Source organism: Panicum virgatum, chromosome 7K (assembly GCF_016808335.1).
Source record: "Panicum virgatum strain AP13 chromosome 7K, P.virgatum_v5, whole genome shotgun sequence".
NCBI classification, from domain to species: Eukaryota; Viridiplantae; Streptophyta; class Magnoliopsida; order Poales; family Poaceae; genus Panicum; species Panicum virgatum.
The window spans coordinates 31,435,712-31,459,208 of NC_053142.1; the positions used below are offsets into that span (position 1 = coordinate 31,435,712).

The window sequence follows — 23,497 nt, forward strand, 5'->3', positions numbered from 1 at the left end:
CGCAGCTCACCTACACAGTTACACGTACAGGTCCCAGAGTTGTGGGCTCCAGGGGAATCAGCGGATCGGAGCGCGCTACTATACTTGTACTCCTATGTGGGATGAGCGGCGCGCATGAGGACTTATCTGCTATATATAAGGGGTGTTCGCTACGCGCACGCGCCTACGCTCCCACATATGCTTTCGATGCTGGCCAAGATTCAACAATATGACGTGGGTTACAGAATTTTAAAGAGCAAATAGGCTTGGTACAGCGCGCCCCGCGAGGAGCCCGTACAGCAGGCCGCCGCCCTGCACGTGGCTACCGGAGATCTGCACGGGTGAGGTCAACGGCGCAGTATCTCTCTTTTACTTTTTAATTCCTAACTAACTCTCATTCCTGTTAGAGCAAGACTAATGATTTAGCCCATTGTTGGCTGCAAGAATCTATACAGCTCATTTCTTATCCCCCTAGTATCTCACAAGCTTTCTTGGTTCTTGTGTCAAAGCTGGCTGCAAGCTTGCAGCCCACTTCTCCTCTCTCTCCTCTTTTTTCTCCTCCACCTCAGCATTTAGCCTACTTGTAGCCTACTATAATACTTGCTCTTAAGGAATCCTAAGAAAGGTTATGTGGGCTTTATACGGTAACTATCCCTAGCTAAAGGGTCTTCTATCTCTATGTATGTGTACAACATCGTATGTATTATGACCGATGAGAAAAGCGGCTACAAGCTTACCTATATCATGTGTTCATTTGGTATATATATATATATATATATATATATATATATATATATATATATATATATATATATATATATATATATATATATATATATATATATAGGGGGGATATGGGAAGGGAAAGGGAATCCAATCTACAGCTTTTCTACGTCTAATATCTGCTACTAGATAACTAGAAGAGAGGGGAACGGATCTGGTGATCTGCGATGATAAGTTTCTCAACGTATGCATATATGTGTAGCCATGCGACCCACCGTAGCTAGCTTGCCACTGTCGTTTTCAGGGGCTGGCCAAAGGCACACGTGAAGTGCACAGCATGCACGTGAGATGAGCTGCTGCAGCAGATATTTTTTAGGTAGCCGGATGGCCACCTATAATTAACTATGTTAGCCTTGGATCCAACATATGTATACATATACTACATATTAGCTATGCAGATTATGCTAGAATTTAACTATATGCACGTGGTATTTTGCGGCATGTAGCGTGATCCAGATGTGTCACGCCGCTGCCGTACCTAGTTTCACTCCAGGGCACACGCATTCATCATGCACGCTGTCGCCTTTTGTCGACCTCCTCGGCAGCCTCGCCGCAATAATGCACTCTGCGCCCTCTCGAACTACGTGGCCAGCTAGTCAACGGTTGTTGCCGCACTACTAGCCATTGGCGACATACAAGTACAACTCGTGTTTTCTTTTGTGGAGAGTTTTTTTGCGCGCATACAGCAGTCTTGGAGCACCATTGAATACATTTTTATGTGTGGAAAAAATGTGTGGAAGTATGCTCTAAAGACTGTTTTTCCACACATTTTTTTTAATGTGATGCAACTCCCCTAATTAATCTAGAAATCGCTTTCTAGGATTTATGCTTTCATAAAAGTGTGATAATTCCCTTGAAAGCTTCATATGGGTTTATTTCCTTGCATTTATTTGTGTGCATAGATTGTTTTTCTGTGGCATGATATGCTTATTTATATGTCGCAATAAGGCTATAATAATTATAGAAAATCAAAAAATGCTCGGAAAAGTAAACCGGCAAATTAATGAAATTTCTGCGAAATGACCACTATCCTATAGCCCTGTTTGGAACATTTAGTCCCGGGACTAATTTTAGTTCTTGGGCTAAAAACTTTAGTCCCTTCCTGTTTGGATCCAGACACTAAAGGAAACTAAACATAATTAAATGAATTGTACAAAAGACCATGTTACCCCCAATTATGACTAATCCAGCTGCATGCATCCACCTCCATGCACGTCTGTGCTTTGCACGCACGCCATTCACGTTATGGTGCTCAATATTGTTACAAATCACAAATCAAGTCAACCGAAATGTAATGGTGCTCATTATTACAAATCACGTCTTCCACCAGATCAAAAACACCCAAAAAATTACATCTATTTCAAACTGCACAACCCATCGGCGACCCAATCCCAAAATTAATTCATCACCATGCTATCCATAGAATTTGTATCGTTTGCTTGAGACCATTATCTGGCTAATGGAACATATACTATTCATCACCCCGCATCCGCCGGCTGGACCCCGCACCTACGGTCAGACTTGGCACGATTTCCTCTTCCGCTTCCTCCTTGTAGTCCTCTAACGCAAATAGCACCGGATCTGCAGCCGGGGCGAATGGGAGGTAGCCCGTGGCCGAATCCCTCATCCGTTTGCAGGAAATGCTGGTACGACGCCAAATCGGGGTAGGGCCCAGCCTGTGAGTTCAGATCCAGGCCACCGAGTCCCCTCCCTGGAATATGAACTCCAGCAGGGTCGGCATATGCTGACGAAGCCTGTGACAAGCTTGATCGGCAGCGTTGGTGGCGGCTCGCCGGCAATGAGTGGCCGCCTAGGAGAAGAAATCCTCATTGCCGGCCATGGCAGATGCGCGGGTTGCCGGCAGTGATGGCCGTGGATTGGTGGGCTGTGGGCGGCAGCGGCGGGTGGAGCGGGCGGCGGCGGGCGGAGCGGGATGAACATGCACGAGAATAGGCAGGCGCGGGCGGCGGCAGATGTTGCGGGCTGCGCGGGTGGAGCGAGCGGCGGCGTGTGGAGCGGGGCAACATGAGACAGGGGTGGATAAGGTGGAAGTGGAACAGGGGTAGCGGCTGGAAAAGTGGAACAGTAGTGGGCCTTTAGTCCCAATAAGCACCACCAAGAGGGTCTAATGGATTTTAGTCCCAATATGCACTTTTAGTCCCTTGTAGTCCCTCCTATTTGGATTCTCGAGGACTAAAGTGCATTGAGATCCGTACATGTTGGGTCTAGCCTAACAGCTAGCGAAAATTTGTATGGCAACCTAACAGCTAGCAAGCTGTAAAGAACCTAACAACTAGATTTGAGGAAGAAAGTACCCATTAGTTTTTATTCTAACCGATCTTCGCCATTGCTAATATCATCTTCTGTTATCTTGAATTTGGTATGACCTGAAATAAGAGTAAGTGATGAATATCCGTCCTTTACAATTACGAGATTACTTGAGCAAGCATGCTGAATGCAGTGTATTAGCCAGCAGCAGCCATTTAACTGAATGCAGTGTGCTCATGATGCAAACCTGCAGTATGAAGCCTAAACTCTAAACATGTTCAGAAAATTATGGCTAAACAAGTAAGTTCTACATGTGAAAAACAAGAACCATTGAAGAACTTAGAACATATATAGCAGTTATACCTAGGTAGTCAGAATCTTTTTTCCGAAGTCCATGATATTACTAGTCTAAAGCCTACATTTTCAGAGGTAAATCTTACTGAAATAGTACAAGTAATCAGAAGTAAACTTTTTCTACTGTAAGATCCCAAACCTTTGGTTTGGGGAAATGACCTGACATTGCAGTGTCTGAGCTAGATCTTTAGTTTTGCAAATTGCACTGCCCATGAGATTCAGGCCACTACAACTCAAAGGGAAGCACGAAATGTGCAAGCAATGAAAAATCACATTTGAGGAGTTCAATCATGGATCAATCACATTCGCGAGGATCTATAAGAGCAGATCCAGCATGCACCTTGGGGGAAGAGGGAGGATATGTCGGACTGGAGACCTCAGGTGCTGACGAGAAGGACAGAGACGTCCTGCAAAACTGATGTTGTGGGTGCCGCGAGCGGGCGGCTGGGGCGAGTGTAGCGGAAGGTTGTGCGCTCTAGGAGGCTGGGCATGCTTCTCCTAAGAAGACAGATGGAGGCGTGGAACTGCAGGTGAGCCCGTGTCCTGTTTATCTTCCTCCTCGAGCTGTGGTGATCGGAGTTAGGGGAGGGAAGCTGCTAGGGGTTCTGGTGGCCGGCGGCCTTAGAAGAGGAGGTGGGGGTGGTAGGGAGGCCAGGTGACGGCGGCGGGTTGAATCCGCGGTGTGGCGAGGCGGCGGGACCGCCGGCGGCTCCCGACGGTTGGGAAGACAACCAGTGGCCTAGGACCACGGGGGAGGGGGCGGAAAACCGACGGATGACTGGTGGCAGAGGCGAGTGGTGCGGATCCGGCCGCCGCCGCCGCCGGAGATAACGGAGGAGGACGGTGGCAGGGCTAGCTGCTCATGGGCCGCAATGGGCCTTCTGCAACGCACGCGGTCGCAGTTGCATCTGCGACCCCAAACAGCCTGTCGGAACTGGTGGTGATAGGGTTCGTGAGACTTCGCGGGATCCTGCGGATTTTTACTTTTGTCCAGCAGGTTTGTAATGCAAATAGTAGTGGGCTGCTTGCATCGTAATGAATGATTTTGTGGGGCGGGTTTGCAGGCTTATATAAAAACCCACCCTGCCTGCAACTTAACTACTGAAGGTAATCAGCAAATCGTGTTGACGTAAAAATCTCACCGGATGGGATCTCCACGCTACACGTACGCTAGGGAAGGGAAGATCTGTTTTGCTCCTCGTATCAAACCCGATCGGCGCGCATACCAATCAATTTGACATGCAATTGACAAGGAAGGTAAACGTTAAACTCCGGGGACCATCGGCTAGCCAGCCGCTATCAGTGACAAGCGCAGATCGGATATCGTTCAGCAGATTCGCTGGAAAGCAAGCCACGTCTGTAACGACGCAACCTTCAGATAACACCTAGATCTGGATCCAATCGGCTATGGTCAGAGCGACACAAAAAGAGCCGATAGTGAGCAGATGTAGGCTGAATAACTTGTGACATAAACTTAAAACAAACTAGATTAAACAAGCCAACCTAGCAAGATCTAAGCATACATCGATAACTGGTGGTAAAAGCAACGACAAGCTAGACTAACGGATCAATTAATCTAACATATCACAATCTTCTACCGATAACTTGGTGAGCAAATTAAACCCCGCTGGACGGATCTAGAGAACTCGATAACTGGTGAACAGTTAGACCCCGCCGCACGGATCTAACGTGCTCGGTAACTTGGTGAACAGCTAGACCCCACTGGACAGATCTGGCATGCTCGATAACTTTGAGCACCATAGATGGAGGAAGAAGCAATGCGCCGTTAACCTGAACCCATGTATGCAACTCTACTCGGAACTTTTCAACCAGAAGAACTCATAAAAGAAAAAGGTACTGCAACTAAGAGTTTGGTGAAGCCGCCAACATGAAAGGTCGATGCTGAAAACATAGAGTCTTGTGTTTGGATGTGGTTGATCAAAATTTACAAATGACGGAGGTCGGCTATTTATATCCTAAACCTAAACCTCTCTTGCCGATACGTTGAGATCTGACTTGAATTACAAAAAAAAACAAAACTTGCCAAACCGAATGATACAACTAAATCTAAAGATAACTTGCTGACTTTAACCGCCAGCTCCTTCCTCAGCTCCATCGGCTGCGACGCTAATCTTGGCCTAAAAGCCCAATGTCTCCACCCAACAGATTGACATGTGTCAAAAAACGGTGTCAATACATGCCCCCCAGTTTCGGAATGAAATATAAATTTTGCTCCGAAATTCCCTCAGTCTGATTGGTCTCCTTTCCTCCTCCGCGTGGATTCTGACTCTACACAGTCGACTCCTCGCGTCCCGTGCCGACGGTGAGTGAAAAACTCTTCTTTGCCCATGGCTCCAATTCTTCTCCGCTGCTCCACCGAGACAGTTTAACTTCTATCTTTTTACCCCTAATTTATCTCCAATTTGTCCCCGGGTCAAGATGTTTCATCTTCCTTCAGCCGATTCACCTTCCTCATCAAGGCTTTAAATAGTAGCCATTGGTGCGGCTAATATATCAAGCTCCATCGGCCTTCCTCGCCTCAAGAAACCCTAGTCTCCATCTCCATTAGCAATGGCAGAAAACAAGTGCGCAGGCGAGGGTTCCTCCAATCAACCTCCTGCTCTCCGTTGTTGTCATGGGTAACGAATCTGTCACTTTTGCAACTCAATATAGCTCAATTAGGTCTAATCGGCTTCTGGTTTTCTTTACAGAGACAATGAAGCCTCGAGCGCCCCTCCTCGCTCCTCTTCTCCAGCAGCGTCGAACCCCTTTTGGACGACCTTGATGAAGGGACTCGCAATCTCATTTGGAGCCTCTACCGGGAAAAGGACGAAGCGCGCACCAACTATGCCGAAGAAACCAAGAAGTCTAGTCGATTGGAAGTCCAATTGACAGTTGCCGAGGATATGGCACTGACCGCACACGCCCAACTCGTCACCACCGATGCTAGGGCGGCAGGTCAGTTCTTCATTGTTACTGAAAAACCCATTTCTGATACAGCGTTGATTTCCTTCTGACTCTTGCCTGCATCTTTTCTTCAGCCTTGGAATCGCATGTTGAGGCCCTCTATGCTACAAAAGTCACCGCCACGGAAGCGGTAAATGCATAGGGCGATACCGTCGCCGCCCGTCTGCAAGACATCCCTGCTCGTGTCCGGGAGGTCACTGGCCACGGAGTCCACCGAGGAGCCGCCGTCGCCCTTGCTATGGAGCAGACATTATCCGGAAATGACCTCCAGACCCTGCATCCAATCTTCCCTGAAGGCGAGGCGCGGGAAGATTTTGAGGAGCTCGCCGATGACCTCGGCATAGTTGCCTCCACCATCGGCGAAGAAGTCAGCCTTGATGCTGTAGTTAGTAATGTCCTCGCCGATGAGTAGACCAGTAGTAGTGGTATCAGTAGTTAGCCGATGTAACAGCTTGATTTCTAGATCGGCTTTTGTAAATACAATATTAATGAATGAATCAGTATTCCCCTCCATCATTTGTGTTCTGATTCCCTAACACATACAATTGATCTTGCATGAATATAATCAACATACTGAACTGATCAATCAACATCCTTGCAAATCCTCCAATGATCCGGAAGTCTGCATGAAGTAATTATCACCTCTGAATGATTTCCTCCCGTTAATCAGTCGACCAAACTGGTGAAGCAGTATATTGCCAAAGCTCTCATAATGTTGCTTTAGAATCTTCAGAAGTTTATATTTGAATGACCAAGCCGATATCAATACTATTCGCCTAGAGGCTCGAGAGCTATACCCACCGGGTGCGCTCGCGCGCACCCACGTGAGTCAGACTAGAAGAGATCGCTCTTAGGTCACATTGATTTTGATACGGGACCGAGCACGCCAGCAGAACCCTCTGTGCGAATCTCTGATTCGCCTAGAGGCTCAGGGTTCGACAGGGAGAGGTTACCCTCAAGTTGTGTCGACCTGGACGCAGAGCCAGGAGCGACAGCTAACCCTCTGCGCCAGCTGAGTATTTACCCGGGGGCTCGGGGGCTACACCCATCAATTCCAATGGTATGGGCTCAACAGGGACACATCTGACCCGTCATGCACCGGGAACGATGCCCAAGAGGAGAAAAGCCTCCATGTGGCTTTTCGAGACACGTGAGGGCTCGGGGGGGCTAATGTGGGGGGGGGGGAGGGGGGGGCAAATATCACTGATACCCCCAATATGGTCTTTGGAGGGATAACCGCAGGGTTAATCCCCCAAATCCATGGGACTTGGCCCAACCAGGCTACTACGCGGTCACGGTCGGCCCACTGACTAAGAGGGCATCGAAGGCCCGGCATCAGGCCCAAGTGCATGGCCTCGAGGGAGGGCTCCGCCTCGATCGATCCCTGGGGGAGATCCGCCTCTCCCTACCCCAGAGAGAAAGGTTCCGCCTCACTCGACCCCTGGGAGGAGGGCTCCACCTCACCTGAATCCATGGGACTTGGCCCAACCAGGCTACTACGCGGTCACGGTCGGCCCACTGACTAAGAGGGCATCGAAGGCCCGGCATCAGGCCCAAGTGCATGGCCTCGAGGGAGGGCTCCGCCTCGATCGATCCCTGGGGGAGATCCGCCTCTCCCTACCCCAGAGAGAAAGGTTCCGCCTCACTCGACCCCTGGGAGGAGGGCTCCACCTCACCTGACCCCGGGGCATGGGCTTGGCCTCACTGGACTCACAAGCATGGACCCCCCGAGCCCACACTTTCCCCTGACTATAGCAGACATGGGAGACCGCATCAATAGTCAAGGCTCCACATGAAAGGACTGGAGGAGGCACACCCTGACACAGCCTCCGAAGGTGACTGGCCATAATAGTGAGTCCCTGCCACCCGCCCTAATAGAGCTCGTGCTGCCTACATGATGCTGGGAGCTTGCACCGCCCGACACGGAGGAGGTCCACACCCCCGACATGTTGGGGACCCACGCCACCCGCCCTAACAGAGCTCACATCGTCGGACACACCGGGGGACGGCATGAAAACACCTCTCACTCTCTCATGTACTAAGTCCCCCTTGCCCTTGATCTGTAAAAGGGAAAGGGAGACCCGCATGCCGGGGACTGAACTCAGGACACCCAGACGCATGCATGAACACTTAGCCGTCACAGACTTGAGAGCTCGTTCCCTCTCTCTCGCCTGTTTGTATCCCCTACTGCAAACAAGTGCAAGAACACGAGCAGCTCAAACTGGACGTATGACATTCCGCCCGAACCAGTATAAACTCTTTTATTAGTATTGTACACCATCCGAGCCAAACACGCAATACCAAATTCACTAGTTGGCGGTACGAAACACCGACACACCTCCGATCGGTCTTTAATATCACAATAGTAACTTTATTTTAATCACACTTATATTTTAGAAAAATATTTTGTATATTCTGATGCATATATTATCCATATTTGAAACAAGTTCGGATATACCCATATTACTCTTTATTTGTCAGTCAAATCAGATAATTTCTTAGCACATATATATGTCTCCATTTTCCACCCAGTATTGTTGTTCCAATTGCATCCGAATCTACTCTTCAACGTAATCTGTATTTTTTACACCCAATTTAACATATGCACGAGAAATTTAGACAGTCGAAACAACCCTCATGCTCTGGGTACAACTTCGATTAATAACTGAAGATTACATACTTCAATAGGAAATCATATTTACTATGTATTTTGGAGAGAATATATATAAAAAAGGCACATACTCGAACAGTCGCTGACCATGGGCCTGCTTCTATATTCTTTTTGGCCTTTCGCCAAAAAGAAAATAAAAGGCTGATAGACCTTGTGCTGACAGTTGTGATGCCTAGAATATGGTCACGGGCTCACGGCCTCCTTTCCAAGTCCAGAAGAAGATCGTGCCCATGTCTATCAATCCTCTATGTTGATAACCACAGCACTTGGGCTTCTTTCAGGCTTCTTGAAGCAGGCAAGCCGTGCTAAATCGTTCGTGGATTCCGTGATCCTCTCGATCTGAGCAACGATGTCGGAGAGAAGAGATGCAACGACTGCCACATGCATCGCTTGCAACAGGGCACCATCCTCGGAGAACTCGGTTCCGAAGTCACTTGCGGCTTTGGTGGCTGCAGACATGTCGCCGTTGGCTGGAGATGGCGCAGTCATCGTCCGAACTGTCAACGAGAGCCCCCTGAGCACCCTTGCAGAGTGCGAGCTCATTGCAGCGCATGCGGCTCCAGTTCTCAGGCATAGCTCTGGATTGGCTTCAGGATACTGAAACCCAAAAAAGCAGTGATACTATTAGTCAATTTGGTCAAAGTTAGCTAAGTTTGATTTAGAACAAACCTAGCTACTACGACATGGGTTTGGAATTTTTTGCGATTACCTGGGACCCTTTTAGGATGATGACACAGGAAGCAAGAGCCTCCATTGAAGAAGCACATTGGCGACAAAGAGTGCCGAGTTCTTGGTATTGCTTCCATGGGTGGCGGAAGCCGAATTTGCCGTGAATAGGCTCCCACCTGGCAAAAGTGCTCTGCAGTATTGGGATAATAATACATATATGACCGGATTTATGTGTGTTTTTTGTTTGACAGTATACTCAACAAAAAGGAAAAGAAATTGGCAATCAGGCCGAACTGAGGTGAGCTTACCAAAGAGTCCTCCCTGACCTTCGAATTGAGGACGCTCTTGTACACATGAAGAAAGGCTTTGCCTTCTAAGTTTTCGCATGAAGAGGTCTCTCCAAAGCATTCAGATTCCATTCCTGCACATATGAGAAACTTTTAGTCCCATATACCCTGGGAATCTGTAAAGTATTTTCTCACTGAATCGTGGCCACCAGTCACCAGAAGATTACCGATTTCTAGTATGCAAAACTTATCAGTGAAAATGTTGAAGACACTGCAGCCAAATGCTCATTGGTATAGTTGCTCTGTACCTTCAAGGAACTCCGCCAGTTTGTCGAGGTTGCCGGCGGCGAGGTTGTGGAGGTCCTCGCCGGCCCAGACCGGGAAGACGAAGACAGTGGTGAAGAGGCAGGTGGCGACGCCGACGGCGATGGTGGTGACGCGCTCGTGCGCGAACTCGATGAGGTCCTCGACGCGGTAGCTCGACACGGCCACCATCGCGAAGGTCAGTATGAAGATGAGTACGCCGTAGTCGTACCTCGCCTTCACCTCCGGGATGAACCGCGAGAACGTCGCCGCCGACGCTACAGATCGCGAACCACCACCATGGACCAAGGTGACGACATGCGGCGTAAACCGTAAACGCACCAGTACGTGACACGACAGATCTGAACTGATGACGAGCCGCCATTCCATTGACGTGTGCTTTATATACACTGTACCTGCTATGAAGATGAACACGGCGAGCAGTATGGGCTCTCCCTTCTCGCCGCCGAGCTGTGCCACCAGATGAGCTCCGACGGCGAGGGAACCGCCCACCAGCGTCGCGAGAGCTCTGTTCAGGCCTTTACTCAGCGTGGCGCCTGTTGCATAATTAAGTTAGGTCTTCAGAACGAACGTGTCCAAGTAGTTCCGGCAAGAGATGAACTGCTGCCCGTCCATGACCTACCAACGGTGAACTCCATGACGAAGACGACGGTGATGACGGCCCAGATGGTGGAGTCCCCCCAGCCGTTGAACAGCGGCGTGACGTAGTAGAACACGGACACCAGGGTGAGCGCCAGCCCGACCTTGAGCGAGTGCGCCACCCGCCGCGGGTCGTCCCGGGCGGTCTTGGCCAGCTTCGCCCCGAACGCGACGAGCGCGCGCCGGACCTTGTCCAGCGCCGGCCGGAGCAGCTCCCGGCAGCTTGCCAGGAAGCCGCCGTTGCCGCCCTCGGCGACGCCGCCATTGTTGCGCTCGGCCCCCTGAGGAGGCTCCATCGCAGCTCACTTACAGAGTTACACGTACAGGTCGCAAAGCTGTGGGCTCTAGGGGAACACACTCGTATGGGGAATGGGTGGCGCATGAGGACTTATATATAATAAACGGACTCGTTTTTTTTTCTACGCTCCCACAAACGCATGTGCTTTCGATGCTGTAATCCATCTGTAGCCAAGGGCCAAGATTCAACGGCATGACGCTGGTTATATTATAGAATTGTAAAGAGCAAATAGGGCTTGGTACTTTTTGTTAGGAAAGTCTTCATGAAGGGACAAACCAGTACGATCTAGTAAAATATTCTTTTTATAAGGTGAACAACATGGTAGTACTGTAGTCCATGCACATGTCAAGCGATATCGACATCCATCAGGTGGTAATTAACAGAACAAAATGTCATATAGCTAGGTACGTGATTTGTACTTTGATGTAATCGAGATGATGAGAGCATCTTGGAAAAAAAATTGATACACGAGTTGTTTTGTGAAAAATAGCCAATCCGACCGGCTTGGCAACTTGGGTCATTGATCCGTATTAGTGGCGGACCCAGAATTTTTCTAGAGGCTGGACGAACCAACGTAGCAATCAATATTACAGCCGGCTGCTAGGGGAAACTGTACGTGGGAATCAGCTAGTATTATGCTGGCGTTGACATCGGTGATACCATTTAGTGCCACTCCCTTGGAGGCGACGTCGAGATCTCCTGCATTCTTACACTAGACGGTGGTTTTCCGATTTGACGAGAGATCTAGACATCAAGTTTCTAAGCTGACGAGAGATGTGATGGATAGGATTTTTAATTTTGGTAGAAAAAAATTCTGACCACACCAATAAACACGAAAATTATGGAATTTTAGAATTTTTATTTTTTTAAAAATATTGAAAAAATCAATTTTGGCTGGTAATAAATCTTTTTTCGAACCCCACTGATAAAACCGAAATTCCTGGTATTGCGTGAAATTCCGGCAGAAATTGTGAACCCTGGTGATAGATTTCTTCTACATAAGACACTACAAGATTGAAGCCTAAATGAAGGAGAAGTTTAAAGCTTAAACTTCTATCTTTTTTTCTTTGTTTTGAAGTTTTGTTTCTTGTACTTGCGAAATCTATCATTTTGAGATTTAAAGTCTAAGAACTCTTGTAACCATTGGCTGCGTATATCCATCTTATGGATGTAGAGGCCGGATTAATCCATTATCTAAAAAAAAGCAATCAATAACAAGTTCGTACAAACATGTCGGTCACGAACACAAGCAAAACATGAGGAATAAAAATCAACGTTCAGTACGATATTTGCTGAACCTCCGCTTGATATGTACCATATTTGTTGGAGCTCAAGAAGTTAGAGGTGGGCAGGTGATAACACTGCATTTGAGTTGACTTAATTATGGCCGGAGCAGGGTACTATCGACGTACGCCACGATCATCCCTCGATCTGTTTTCAACGTGAACTGGTCATGACGACCATGGATAGATGATGAACGGTTAGTTTCACTTCACATCAAGAATTCAGAGGCTTAGCCGTCCCGCTCGTCACCGCACTGACAAGCATAACAACAATGCAATGTACGGGGAAACCGAAACCTCTGCAACTTGACCCAACAAAACGGAAATGCTAGTAACAAGACGTCCGATGGGAGCAAAATATGGGACGCCTCACCGAACATCAGCAGTAGATGCCAACCCTGCCCCCACCACCACCAACCTCCTCACCGAACCCCTCCCCGTTTCGCCTCCTCCGTCCAAATCCCCAAATCACACCTTCGATCTGAAATACGCCGGAGTCGTTGACCCCCAAGACTGGCCTCCGGGCCGTCCTCATTGTCCGACAAACCCTACTCCCGCAAATCCCATGCCAGATCCAAGTCCCCAGTATCTCCTGCTGCTTCGACGACCACAGCAACAGTCTGCTCCTCCCCAGCGGCACCTTCTCTCCGCCACCGACCCCTCCACACCGCTCTCCCCTGTGGTTGCAGGAGTCCAAGCACAAGTCCTAGAAGGCAGGGGAGCCCTACAGCCGCACATCTCGACAGAGACACGGCAAAGGCTCTAAGCTCCCGTGTTCAAGAACTGCTGCGTGCTGCTCTCCAGGCTGATGAAGCACAAGCACAGGCTGGGGATTATTTTGATGTTTCATCAATTGATTTATGATGATGCATTTGTTGTTTCTTCGTGTTGCAATACAAGATTTGGGATGTTTGATTTGGGTCATTTCAAATGTTGCAAGCTTGCAATTGATGATTTTTCATGTTACAAAAGATTGTTTGAGATGTTTCAAGGGTGATTTGATTCAAACATTTTTTTCCCTCTAGTGATGTTGCATATGTTGTTTGCAGACACTACTACAAAAAGGCTTTTTCGAGGCGGTCAAAAAGGCTTTTCCGAGGCGGGCAGCCCAACCGCCTCGGAGCTATCGCTGCAGTTAATAGAGGCATTTTCAGAGACAGTTAGACAGGCCCACCTCGGTTAAACAAATAAAAAAAATAAAAAAGAGTGATGCCCGCCAAGCCCATCTCGGGCCCGCCGAGCCCATCGGTGCGCCGCCACCGGATCCGGGCGGCCGCCGCCGTGCCTGCAGCCGCCCTGCTGCCACGTTTGCCGCCCCCCGCCCCGCTCCTCAACGGATCCGCCAGCCCCGCAGCAGATTCGGCGAGCGCCTGGGCCCGCGCGCACTGAGATCTGGGCTCCCCGGCCGCCGGTCGCCACGCGGAGCCGCCTGATCCGGTGGGCTCCGAGTCACCGCCGCACGTAGCCGCCGGGGTCCGCCCCCTCGCACCGTCACGCCGTGCCCCTCCTTCCACCACCGGGGTCCGCCTGCCACTCGACATGGCCCCGGCCGCCGGCGAGGAGCAGCGGGGAGGGAGGAGGGGGCCCGCAGCCGACGGCCTTTTCGAAGGCGGGGAGGAGGCAGGGGGCTGCGCATCCCCGCACGCCGCGCCGCTGCAGGGGCGGCGCGCCCCCGCACCGCTCCGCGCCGCCGCAGGGCGGCGCCCCGCACCTTGGCCGCCGCCGCCGCAGGGAGCCCGCGCGCCTTCACGCCTTGGCCGCCGCCGCCGGGAGATAGAGGGGCGAGGGAGAGGGAGAGGGAGGGCTCAGGGAGAGAGGGAGGGGCAAGGGAGAAGAAGGGCTCAGGGGGGGAGAGAGAGAGAGATGGAAGCAACGCTTTATGTGGAGGAGAGGATAAGTCACGGGAGAGGATAGAGGTAGGGTTGAACAGTTATATAGCAGTGTGTTCTCTACTGGGCTTTATGGCTAGTGGGCTGGATTTGATTTACCGAGGCGGTTGAGTAACAAGGACCGCCTCAGTTAATATATTTTACGAGACGGTTGTTGTAACCGCTTCGGTTAATAAAAAATGACCGCCTCAGTTAATCAAAAGTATTAACCGAGGTGGTTTTTTAATATGCCCGCCTCCGAGGCAATTTTAAAGCGCATCGGTTAATGGAATTTTGTAGTAGGGAGATGTCGCATCTTTGAATTATGAATGTTCGATGAGATATTTTATCTGCCATTATGACCTTTTAAGTAACTTCAGATTATTTTGATCAGTGTTGCATGAAATATTTTTCCGATGTTGCGGTGGGAATTTTCTTTAAAATCGGTTTTGACAGTATGAGCTAGTTTAGAATAATTTTGATGTTACAAATATTATCAATTCATGTTGCAAATTGGTGTTGTTGCTGGGCCGCCGTCCGATGGGAGTGTCTCCCATCGCATGTCGGGGCGCTAGCACGTTCGCAACAAAAAGGGAAAACTCGATCAGCGAGGTGTCCGCCGGCAGGAACTTGTGGTCATAATGTGGTACTCTTAGCTTACATATGTGGTGGATAGTTTTAGAAGTCCGTTCAGCCACGAACTCAGTATATTCGCTAGGCTGGGTAGCCACGTACGCATGTGACTTGTGAGCTTCGTGGTGTGGTGCCTGCCTTGGTCGCGAACCTGGCGAGCGATCAAGTAAAGGCTGGTACGCCCATCAGCATGAGTAACCCACCATGTTCGTGCCGACCCGAGCACGACATTCGACGGTGGTGGCAGCGTGAAGGAGATAGGGGTGGAGAGGAGGAAGCAAGCACAGACGGTGAGGGCGCGGGGAGGGGGTGGCCAAGGACACGCCGGACGTGGGGCCACAGTGGCACGAATGGTGGCGGAGCGTATGGCGGCGGCCTGGATAGCATCGTGGAGGCCGTGGTGGTGGCGCTGCCAACTCCCTGGAGGCCGTGGACGGCGCTGGGAGGCCATGGCTTGGCATGGACGGCTCCAGGGAGGCGTGGCAGCGGCGCTTATCTCGTGTGGTACAGTCGCGTGGGCAGTGAGGTGCTTGAGAGTTGCGATGGTGGGAGGGAGAAAAGAGGGTGGCGGCGGCTAGGAGGTGGGAGAGATTGATGGGGATTAGGGTTTGAGGGAGGTGGAGAGAGAGGTGGGAGGGATTGATGGGGATTAGGGTTTGAGGGAGGTGGAGAGAGAGAGGTGGGAGGGATTGATGGGGATTAGGGTTTGAGGGAGGTGGAGGGAGAGAGAGAGTATATGTGGGTTTTGTTGATGGGCCCAATCGTGCCATTATATTAGTGGCACTGCATGCTGAGGCTTCGGCCCACAAACTACACTACAGTCGTGCCGTGCTGGCACTGGCACTAAATTCACCATGTCGGGTCGTGTTCGTGTCGTATTTTTTAGTGTCATTTTTTATGCGGCCCATCTCGCACGGCCGTTTGGCCATCTATATCTTGAAGTATCATGAGACCGTACGACAGTACGAGTCATTGTCCGACATCACCCTGCCCATTATAGGATACTGTATCAAGGAGCAACTTTGCAAATTGGGGGGGGGGGGGGGGATCTCTGACTAACTGCAGAGGGGGAGTCGGTGAAGCCAACATTGTGCTACAAAATGGCACCACATGTAGGAGCTGAAGCACCTTGTTGACCTTGAGCTATGCCCATGCCAAACAAGTTGTTTAATAAAGTTCTAAACTCTGCATGCCGCTTTTCTTTTTACAGGGAGAATAGTGTTTCCTTGCGACTTTATCGACTCCTCAATTTCAAGCCTACTATAAGGCTTCCGCCCAGAAATTAAACGCTTCTAGGTTTGTATTCATTCATTTCTTTAGCTTTTAATAGGCTCGAACGGTGCCAAACTCCCGTGGAATCGCAATCTCCCGATGGTATTGATCGACGGCCACGTGTTAGCATCCTGGGCGCGGTGTCGCCCGGAGAATTTTCTTACAGACTTTTAGGCATTCCGACACCGGAACCACGGACCAAGGCGGCACCACCGGCATCGGCTGCCGGAGCCTAGCCTGACCGAGCCGGCGCGAGTGCCACTGGTACCGGTAGTCTGATGCCAGGTTGATGTCTGTATTCGAATTTGATCGGGTCTAAAAGGATTTTTATCTGTATCTGATTCTGAGTATTCAATATTCGTAACCGATTCGTATCCAAATGATCAAAAGTTATATTTTTATGATGTTGATATTTATTACGATTTTATCCGACAAAAACTAATACTATCCGTATCCGACTCCGTATTCGAACACAAATATAAAAATAAATATGATATCAGTGATATCCGTCCGTATCCGATCCGTTTTCATCCCTAGACGGGGCGTCACTGAATAAGCACAGAAGCTCTGAAGTCATCCCTAAGACCATCGATAAACCTCATGGGAAGTAGACAGGATCAGGTTGACTAACATAAGATGTCAACTGATCAAGTTTTTTTAGTACAGTACAACGCAGACGTTCACAACACACACGCACACTCATCTCTATGAATATACGTACGCAAACCCTACCCCTATGAGCATCTCCGAAGGACTGGACCGGCACATCTGGAGATTCCCGAAGTCACCATTGGCGCCCCGTTGTCGATGAAAACGTCGCTTACCACTTAATGCATAATGCCGGAAAATCCTAAAATAAATTCAAAAAAATGCGAGCACCCGTGCCAAGTCGAAGACTTGAACCTGAGTGAGTAGGTTCCACCACAAAGAACCTAACCAACTGATCTAAGATCAGTTCACAACCAACTGATCAAGTAGTTCAGCAAATTTCTCGATGTGATCGGTCACAGCACCAGTCTCTGCTTGGTGGATGGAAAGCATCTGCCGGACTAACTGCACAGGATGGTCTTTCCCAACAAAAAATCTAGCACCAACTTAATAAATTCAGCCCATGAACTATTCTTAAGTTTCTTTTCTACAAAAGGTTACCAGCGGGTCATGGCGGAGTGAAGTACTCTCTGTTTTTACTTACATGTCACTTACATATTACCATCTCTAATGTGTTATATTTATTATTTGTGTGGTTATGTGTAAATATATTTAAGGTTACACTTTTTTAATCGGCTTTCATAAAAAAAATTGACAAAAATTAAGATTTATTAAAGCTATTTTGAGGATCAATAATTTGATTTTATTTTCATACTCCTTCTAGGTTTGAATTGGATAGACATAATGTAACAGAACCGTCCAAATTAAACCGACTTAAGTGCACTCACTATCATCTTAATGCTTAATCAAGTTACCACGCACTTCAAACGGTGTAATCCGATCGTCTGTCGGGTTAAGGATCGAAAAACACTGAAAGTCTCGCACGAAGACGAGCACATATGATTACAAGCAGATAAAAATTCTCAAATTTAAATTACGAAGCAAAGCTTTACAAAATGAGTGTTAAACAAATTATCAGAGTTTAACATGCAGCGGAATTGAAATAGAAGTTTACTTTGAAAACAACGATAACTACGAAGACGTGAGGATGTCACATCGAGCCCACCGATGTGAATCCTAGTTAGCTCCAACCAGCAGCAATTACACCAGAAAACAAGATAAAAACAAACCCTGAGTATACTAATACTCAGCAAGACTTATCTGACTATAGTATATACTTAGCCGACTCCTAGTATGCAAGGCTTTTGGCTCTGGAGTTTATTTTGCAAGAGAGCGACTAATAGTGGATCCTTACTTTCAATATATTAGCTCAAGTTTAATATACAAATATCAACTAGGTTTGCATAAACATCTAGAGCAAGCATGGTATATCACATTATATTTTCCAAGGGTATCATAAACATATCTCATCATATTGTCATTCTTGTTCCACTTCTTTACTACGATATGACAAAGAGATAAAGACTCTCATAACCGTCACGGCGAATCGATCCGATTTAATCTTGTAAGGTGGACCTAACACACACGACACGTGCAGCCACGCCGGACCACACATGTCAACTGTTGCCATCATCACCCCGACGTCTGAACCACGCCTGCCAAAACCCGGGTGAAGGGTCCCTCACGGCAAACTCCCGGAGAACCCGAAGGCGACATACAATCCAACACTCGCCATCATTCCACTCCTAGAGTAGCAGGTCGCGATTCAAAGAATTATTGCAAATCAGGTATTTAGCTTACCGATTTCGACTACCTCCTACTTCTGGCATGTTGTTAGTATTGTTCAATCCTCGATCAACACTGCCAACAACAGTACGGTCCTCAATCGACACAGGCGGAGGCTTACTTTCCATCCATCTCATACCCAAAACCAAACTCATCTCCGCCCGGTTACCATTTTCTTTCCTCATTGATTCATTCTCAAGTAACCTTGCAATAAGTAACCAGGGTCTATATCTCGCGAGTGATAGAAAATTACTCGACTTCTACCGAATTTTAATTAAGCATGGCATTACTAACGACCTACACATATTTGTAGAGTAACTGAGGGAACCTATGGATCATGCATCTAGGGTTCCAATCAACTCCTAGAAACGTAAATGCACAAATACTTAAATAAACGTTGAATACTTAAATTAGGGGTTATGCTCTGGGGCTTGCCTGGGGTAACACTAAGTCAGTGTTAGTTAGATGATACTCACTTGGCGAGCATTTGCCTTCGATCATGCACATCAGGATACATCCATTCGTCTTCTGGATATGTCCACCAAACATCATCTTCGGGTTCGGCTCCAACAGCACATCCTTCATATGGTTCAACTATCGTACTTAAATGAGATGCAACAATTCATATATATATATATATATATATATATATATATATATATATATATATATATATATATATATATATATATATATATATATATATATATATATATATATATATATATATATATATATATATGAATGTATGGAAGTGCAACACACAAAGCATTCATAAAAGTACAACCCACTAGCATAAGAACCTAGAGCTATTTAACTTAACCATCACTCAAGCATCTCATAAGAGATGCCAAGCACATCAAGCATGCCATACAAATTAACTTAAAATTAAACCATTGCAAGCATTCACCAATCAGAAATTAGCCAAACCTTCTAGTCAACAAAAGTTAACATGATTCACCCAAAAATGACCTAACTTGCTGTATTGAACCATGCAGAAAAGAATTGCTTAGCAATACTTTTGGAAAGTGAAAGTTATAGATGGGAACTAAATAAATGCAAAAACATAACTTGCGGCCATAGTTTAGTAATAAAAATTTAACTGCATGGCAAACTACTGATAACAACAACAAAAATTTTCCAACATTTATTGATAACAGAAAGCATTTAATTTAGCCCTAGCAAGGCAAACGAAACAAAAATAGATTTACAAACATGCACAAAGCTTCAGGGCACAAAATTTTTACACTGAACTAACCATGCAAAGAGTAAGCTACTGCATAAATTTCATAATTTTTGGACTTCCATAACCGTAGATATTAAATAAACAAGCTAAAACAAGCATTACTCATGATTAAATCAATACATCACAGAAACATTAACCAAACAGTAGGTTTAATATTTTCCCTAAGTACTTCACGCCAAAACAAAGCTAACCCAACTAGTTTTATATTTTTCTCATGCTCCTAACTCCATTTAGGTATTTAACAATCTAGCAAAGCATTTATCTAGCATAAATAAAACAGCACAGACAAAGTTGTCAAACAACATATCTTATGGTTTTATCATAAAGAGCATTAAAAGATGAAGCTAACAAAATTGGTTTTGCATTTTTAGCATTTTTCTACTATTTCATACGGATTTTTAAAGTTTGCAGCTAAAAAAAGGTCCAGCGCGACACTATTCATAGGAGTCATAGACTTCGCAGAAAGACCCCTGCACTTTTACCTATTGTCGCATGAGGTCCCTGGTTGGAAATTGGAACAAAGGAGCGCACAGGGAGCTCGATTCCGGCGACTGTGCTCGCCGGCGGCGAGGGGAAAGAGGGGGAGGAGCAAGAGGAGGTCACGGGCTATCTCGGGGTGGTCTTGGCACGGCGGAAAGCGGCCGGAGGCGTGCTGTCCGCAGCGGCAGCGGCCATGGCGGCGGTGCACGGCGGTGCTCCGGCGAGGGAGCTCATCGGTGGTGGACCGGTGATCTTCAGGAGGTCGATAGGAAGCTATTCAGGGTCTTGGCCAGGGCAGAGAAGGGCCGGAGGTTGGGGCGCGGCGTGCAGAGCAGGCAGCGGCCATGGCGAGCGGCAGCACTGCGCAGGCGCAGGCAGGCGGGGCCGTCTGGTGGCGAGGCGGCAGCGCTGCGGCCAGGCACTGCTGCGGCGCTCCGTGGCGCAGCGCAGGGGCGTGCGGTGGCGGCTTGCGGCGGCGAGTGGAATCGAGGAACGGCGCCCGGGGATGGCCGGAATCGAACATAGGGCGAGTCTGCTGGGCTGAAATCGAAGCGAGGAGGAAGAATGAAGGGGAAAGGCAAAACTAGGCATCGGGGAAAGGATAAGACTGAGCATGGCGGCGGCGACGGCGCCATGAACGAGCATGGAAACTCGTGGAACACGATGGAACGTGGAGAGCACGAGCTTCAGCGAGTCGAGAGGAGTCGATTCTAGCCGTCGGTTGGTGGAAACTGTGGCCGAGGGATGGAGTTCGGCGGCGGCCTGAGTTTCGACGAAACTTTAATGGAGACCGGTGGGCGGGGGTGTCGATTCCGGTTGAGGTAGGGCTCGACCGGGCTTGGGGAGGTGCAGCAGAGGTGGAGGAGGATGAGGGGAAGGCTTGGGCGCAAGGAATCGGAGAGGGGCGCGGCCGGGGATGGCCGGAGCGGGCGGCAGAGCAGCTCGGCACGGTGTCTGGCATGAGCGCAGACGAGTAGAGCAGAGCACGTGCGGGTGGAAGAATGGAGAAGGCCGAACACTTGAGCAAGGGGAGATGGAGGTGAGAAGGGAGAGACGTGCTGGGCTCGACCTGCTCGTCGATTGGGAGCACGGGGAAGCTTCGTGCGACTGGCGTCGTGGCGCTCGAGAGGGAAGTAGGAGATGACAGGTGGGTCCAGTGAACAGTGACCTTAAGAAATATCTTCTACAGTGAATTTATTCCAAAACTCAATTTTTCATATTGAAACTTGAAATTTGACCAAAATAGAAGTTGTAGAAAAAGGGAAGATCTACAACTTTGGTTTTGGGCAAAACTTGATTTGAGACTCGGATCAGGGAGAAAAACGGGGTTGAACTCAACTAAAGTTGATGTTTACTATGCATGCTTAATTAACGCTAATGACCAAATTAGGATCATGATTAGAAATTAAGCACAAAATTAACACCGGGGTGTTACATGACCACTGTCTATAGCCCTGTTTGGAACATTTAGTCCCGGGACTAATTTTAGTTCTTGGACTAAAAACTTTAGTCCCTTCCTGTTTGGATCCAGACACTAAAAGAAACTAAACGTCATTAAATGAATTGTACAAAAGACCATGTTACCCCCTAATTATGACTAATCCAGCTGCATGCATCCACCTCCATGCACGTCTGTGCTTTGCACGCACGCCATTCACGTTATGGTGCTCAATATTGTTACAAATCACAAATCAAAGTCAACCGAAATGTAATGGTGCTCATTATTACAAATCACGTCTTCCACCAGATCAAAAACACCCAAAAAATTACATCTATTTCAAACTGCACAACCCATCGGCGACCCAATCCCAAAATTAATTCATCACCATGCTATCCATAGAATTTGTATCGTTTGCTTGAGACCATTATCTGGCTAATGGAACATATACTATTCATCACCCCGCATCCGCCGGCTGGATCCCGCACCTACGGTCAGAGACTTGGCACGATTTCCTCCTCCGCTTCCTCCTTGTAGTCCTCTAACGCAAATAGCACCGGATCTGCAGCCGGGGCGAATGGGAGGTAGCCCGTGGCCGAATCCCTCATCCGTTTGCAGGAAATGCTGGTACGATGCCAAATCGGGGTAGGGCCCAGCCTGTGAGTTCAGATCCAGGCCACCGAGTCCCCTCCCTGGAATATGAACTCCAGCAGGGTCGGCATATGCTGACGAAGCCTGTGACAAGCTTGATCGGCAGCGTTGGTGGCGGCTCGCCGGCAATGAGTGGCCGCCTAGGAGAAGAAATCCTCATTGCCGGCCATGGCAGATGCGCGGGTGTAAGGATCACCGGGGTGTCCGACCCTAGAGGGGGAGGGGGTGAATAGGGTCGCTAATCGTTTTTCTATCCTAGGGCTCAATCTAATTGCATAAGATAAACCTAACACGTCCTACACATGCTAGTTATGACTAAGGTTTATCTATGCTACCCTCTACTTACCCCAAAAGACTTGCAACCTATAGTCAATCCTAATCAAACTAACTAGGAAAGTAAAGGTAAGCAAGAAAGAGTAAATGCGGAAACGTAATGCGGTAAGTAAAGCGGTAAGGGAGAGGATATGCAAACTCCCGTGAAGACACCAAGACACACGATTTAACGTGGTTCGGTTAGGACACCAAAGTCCCTCCCTACGTCCACGGCCACTTGCTCACAAAGAACAAGTGTGATACCGAGTCTCTTTGCTTGATCACCGTCTTGCCACGCCTCCAAGGCTCCCGACAAGCAAAGGCTAAGTGACACCAAGTCACAAAGACGAGGTCACCGCCACCGTCTATCTCGAAGCGTCACCACGGCACCGTCTTCACTATCTTGGAGCTTTAACACCAAGTAGGGGCCTCCTTCCCCGCACAAAGTGTCGTTGCCACTCCACACCAAGTCGGAGGGTCACACGACGAGTACAAGTGTTTGCTTGCCGCAGCAAGACTTCTCTCTAGGGAGCTCTCGCAAGAACTAATCCCTAATCAAGCACTAAGCACTCTAACAAGTGTGCTTAAGCCTATATGATGTACAATGAAGCTCTATGGTGGTTGGAGATGATCTTTAGCTCTAGTATACTTCTTTGAACTCCAGCACACACAAATGATGCGGCCTTGGGGGTATATATAGGCAGCACAAGCAAATATAGCCGTTGGAGAAAAGCTGCCAGA

General features: G+C 48.3%; 1 protein-coding gene across 1 annotated transcript; it reads right to left on the reverse strand.

The window, feature by feature from the left end:
- Positions 1 to 9,241: 9,241 nt before the first annotated feature.
- On the reverse strand, positions 9,242 to 11,237 carry LOC120640113 (aluminum-activated malate transporter 1-like). The gene is made up of 6 exons (XM_039915993.1): positions 10,925 to 11,237; positions 10,698 to 10,838; positions 10,287 to 10,559; positions 10,000 to 10,112; positions 9,732 to 9,881; positions 9,242 to 9,619 (listed from the first exon to the last, which is right to left on the reverse strand). The coding sequence occupies exons 1-6, from the start codon at positions 11,235 to 11,237 to the stop codon at positions 9,260 to 9,262; spliced, it is 1,350 nt and encodes a 449-aa protein (XP_039771927.1). The 3' UTR covers positions 9,242 to 9,259.
- Positions 11,238 to 23,497: the final 12,260 nt, after the last annotated feature.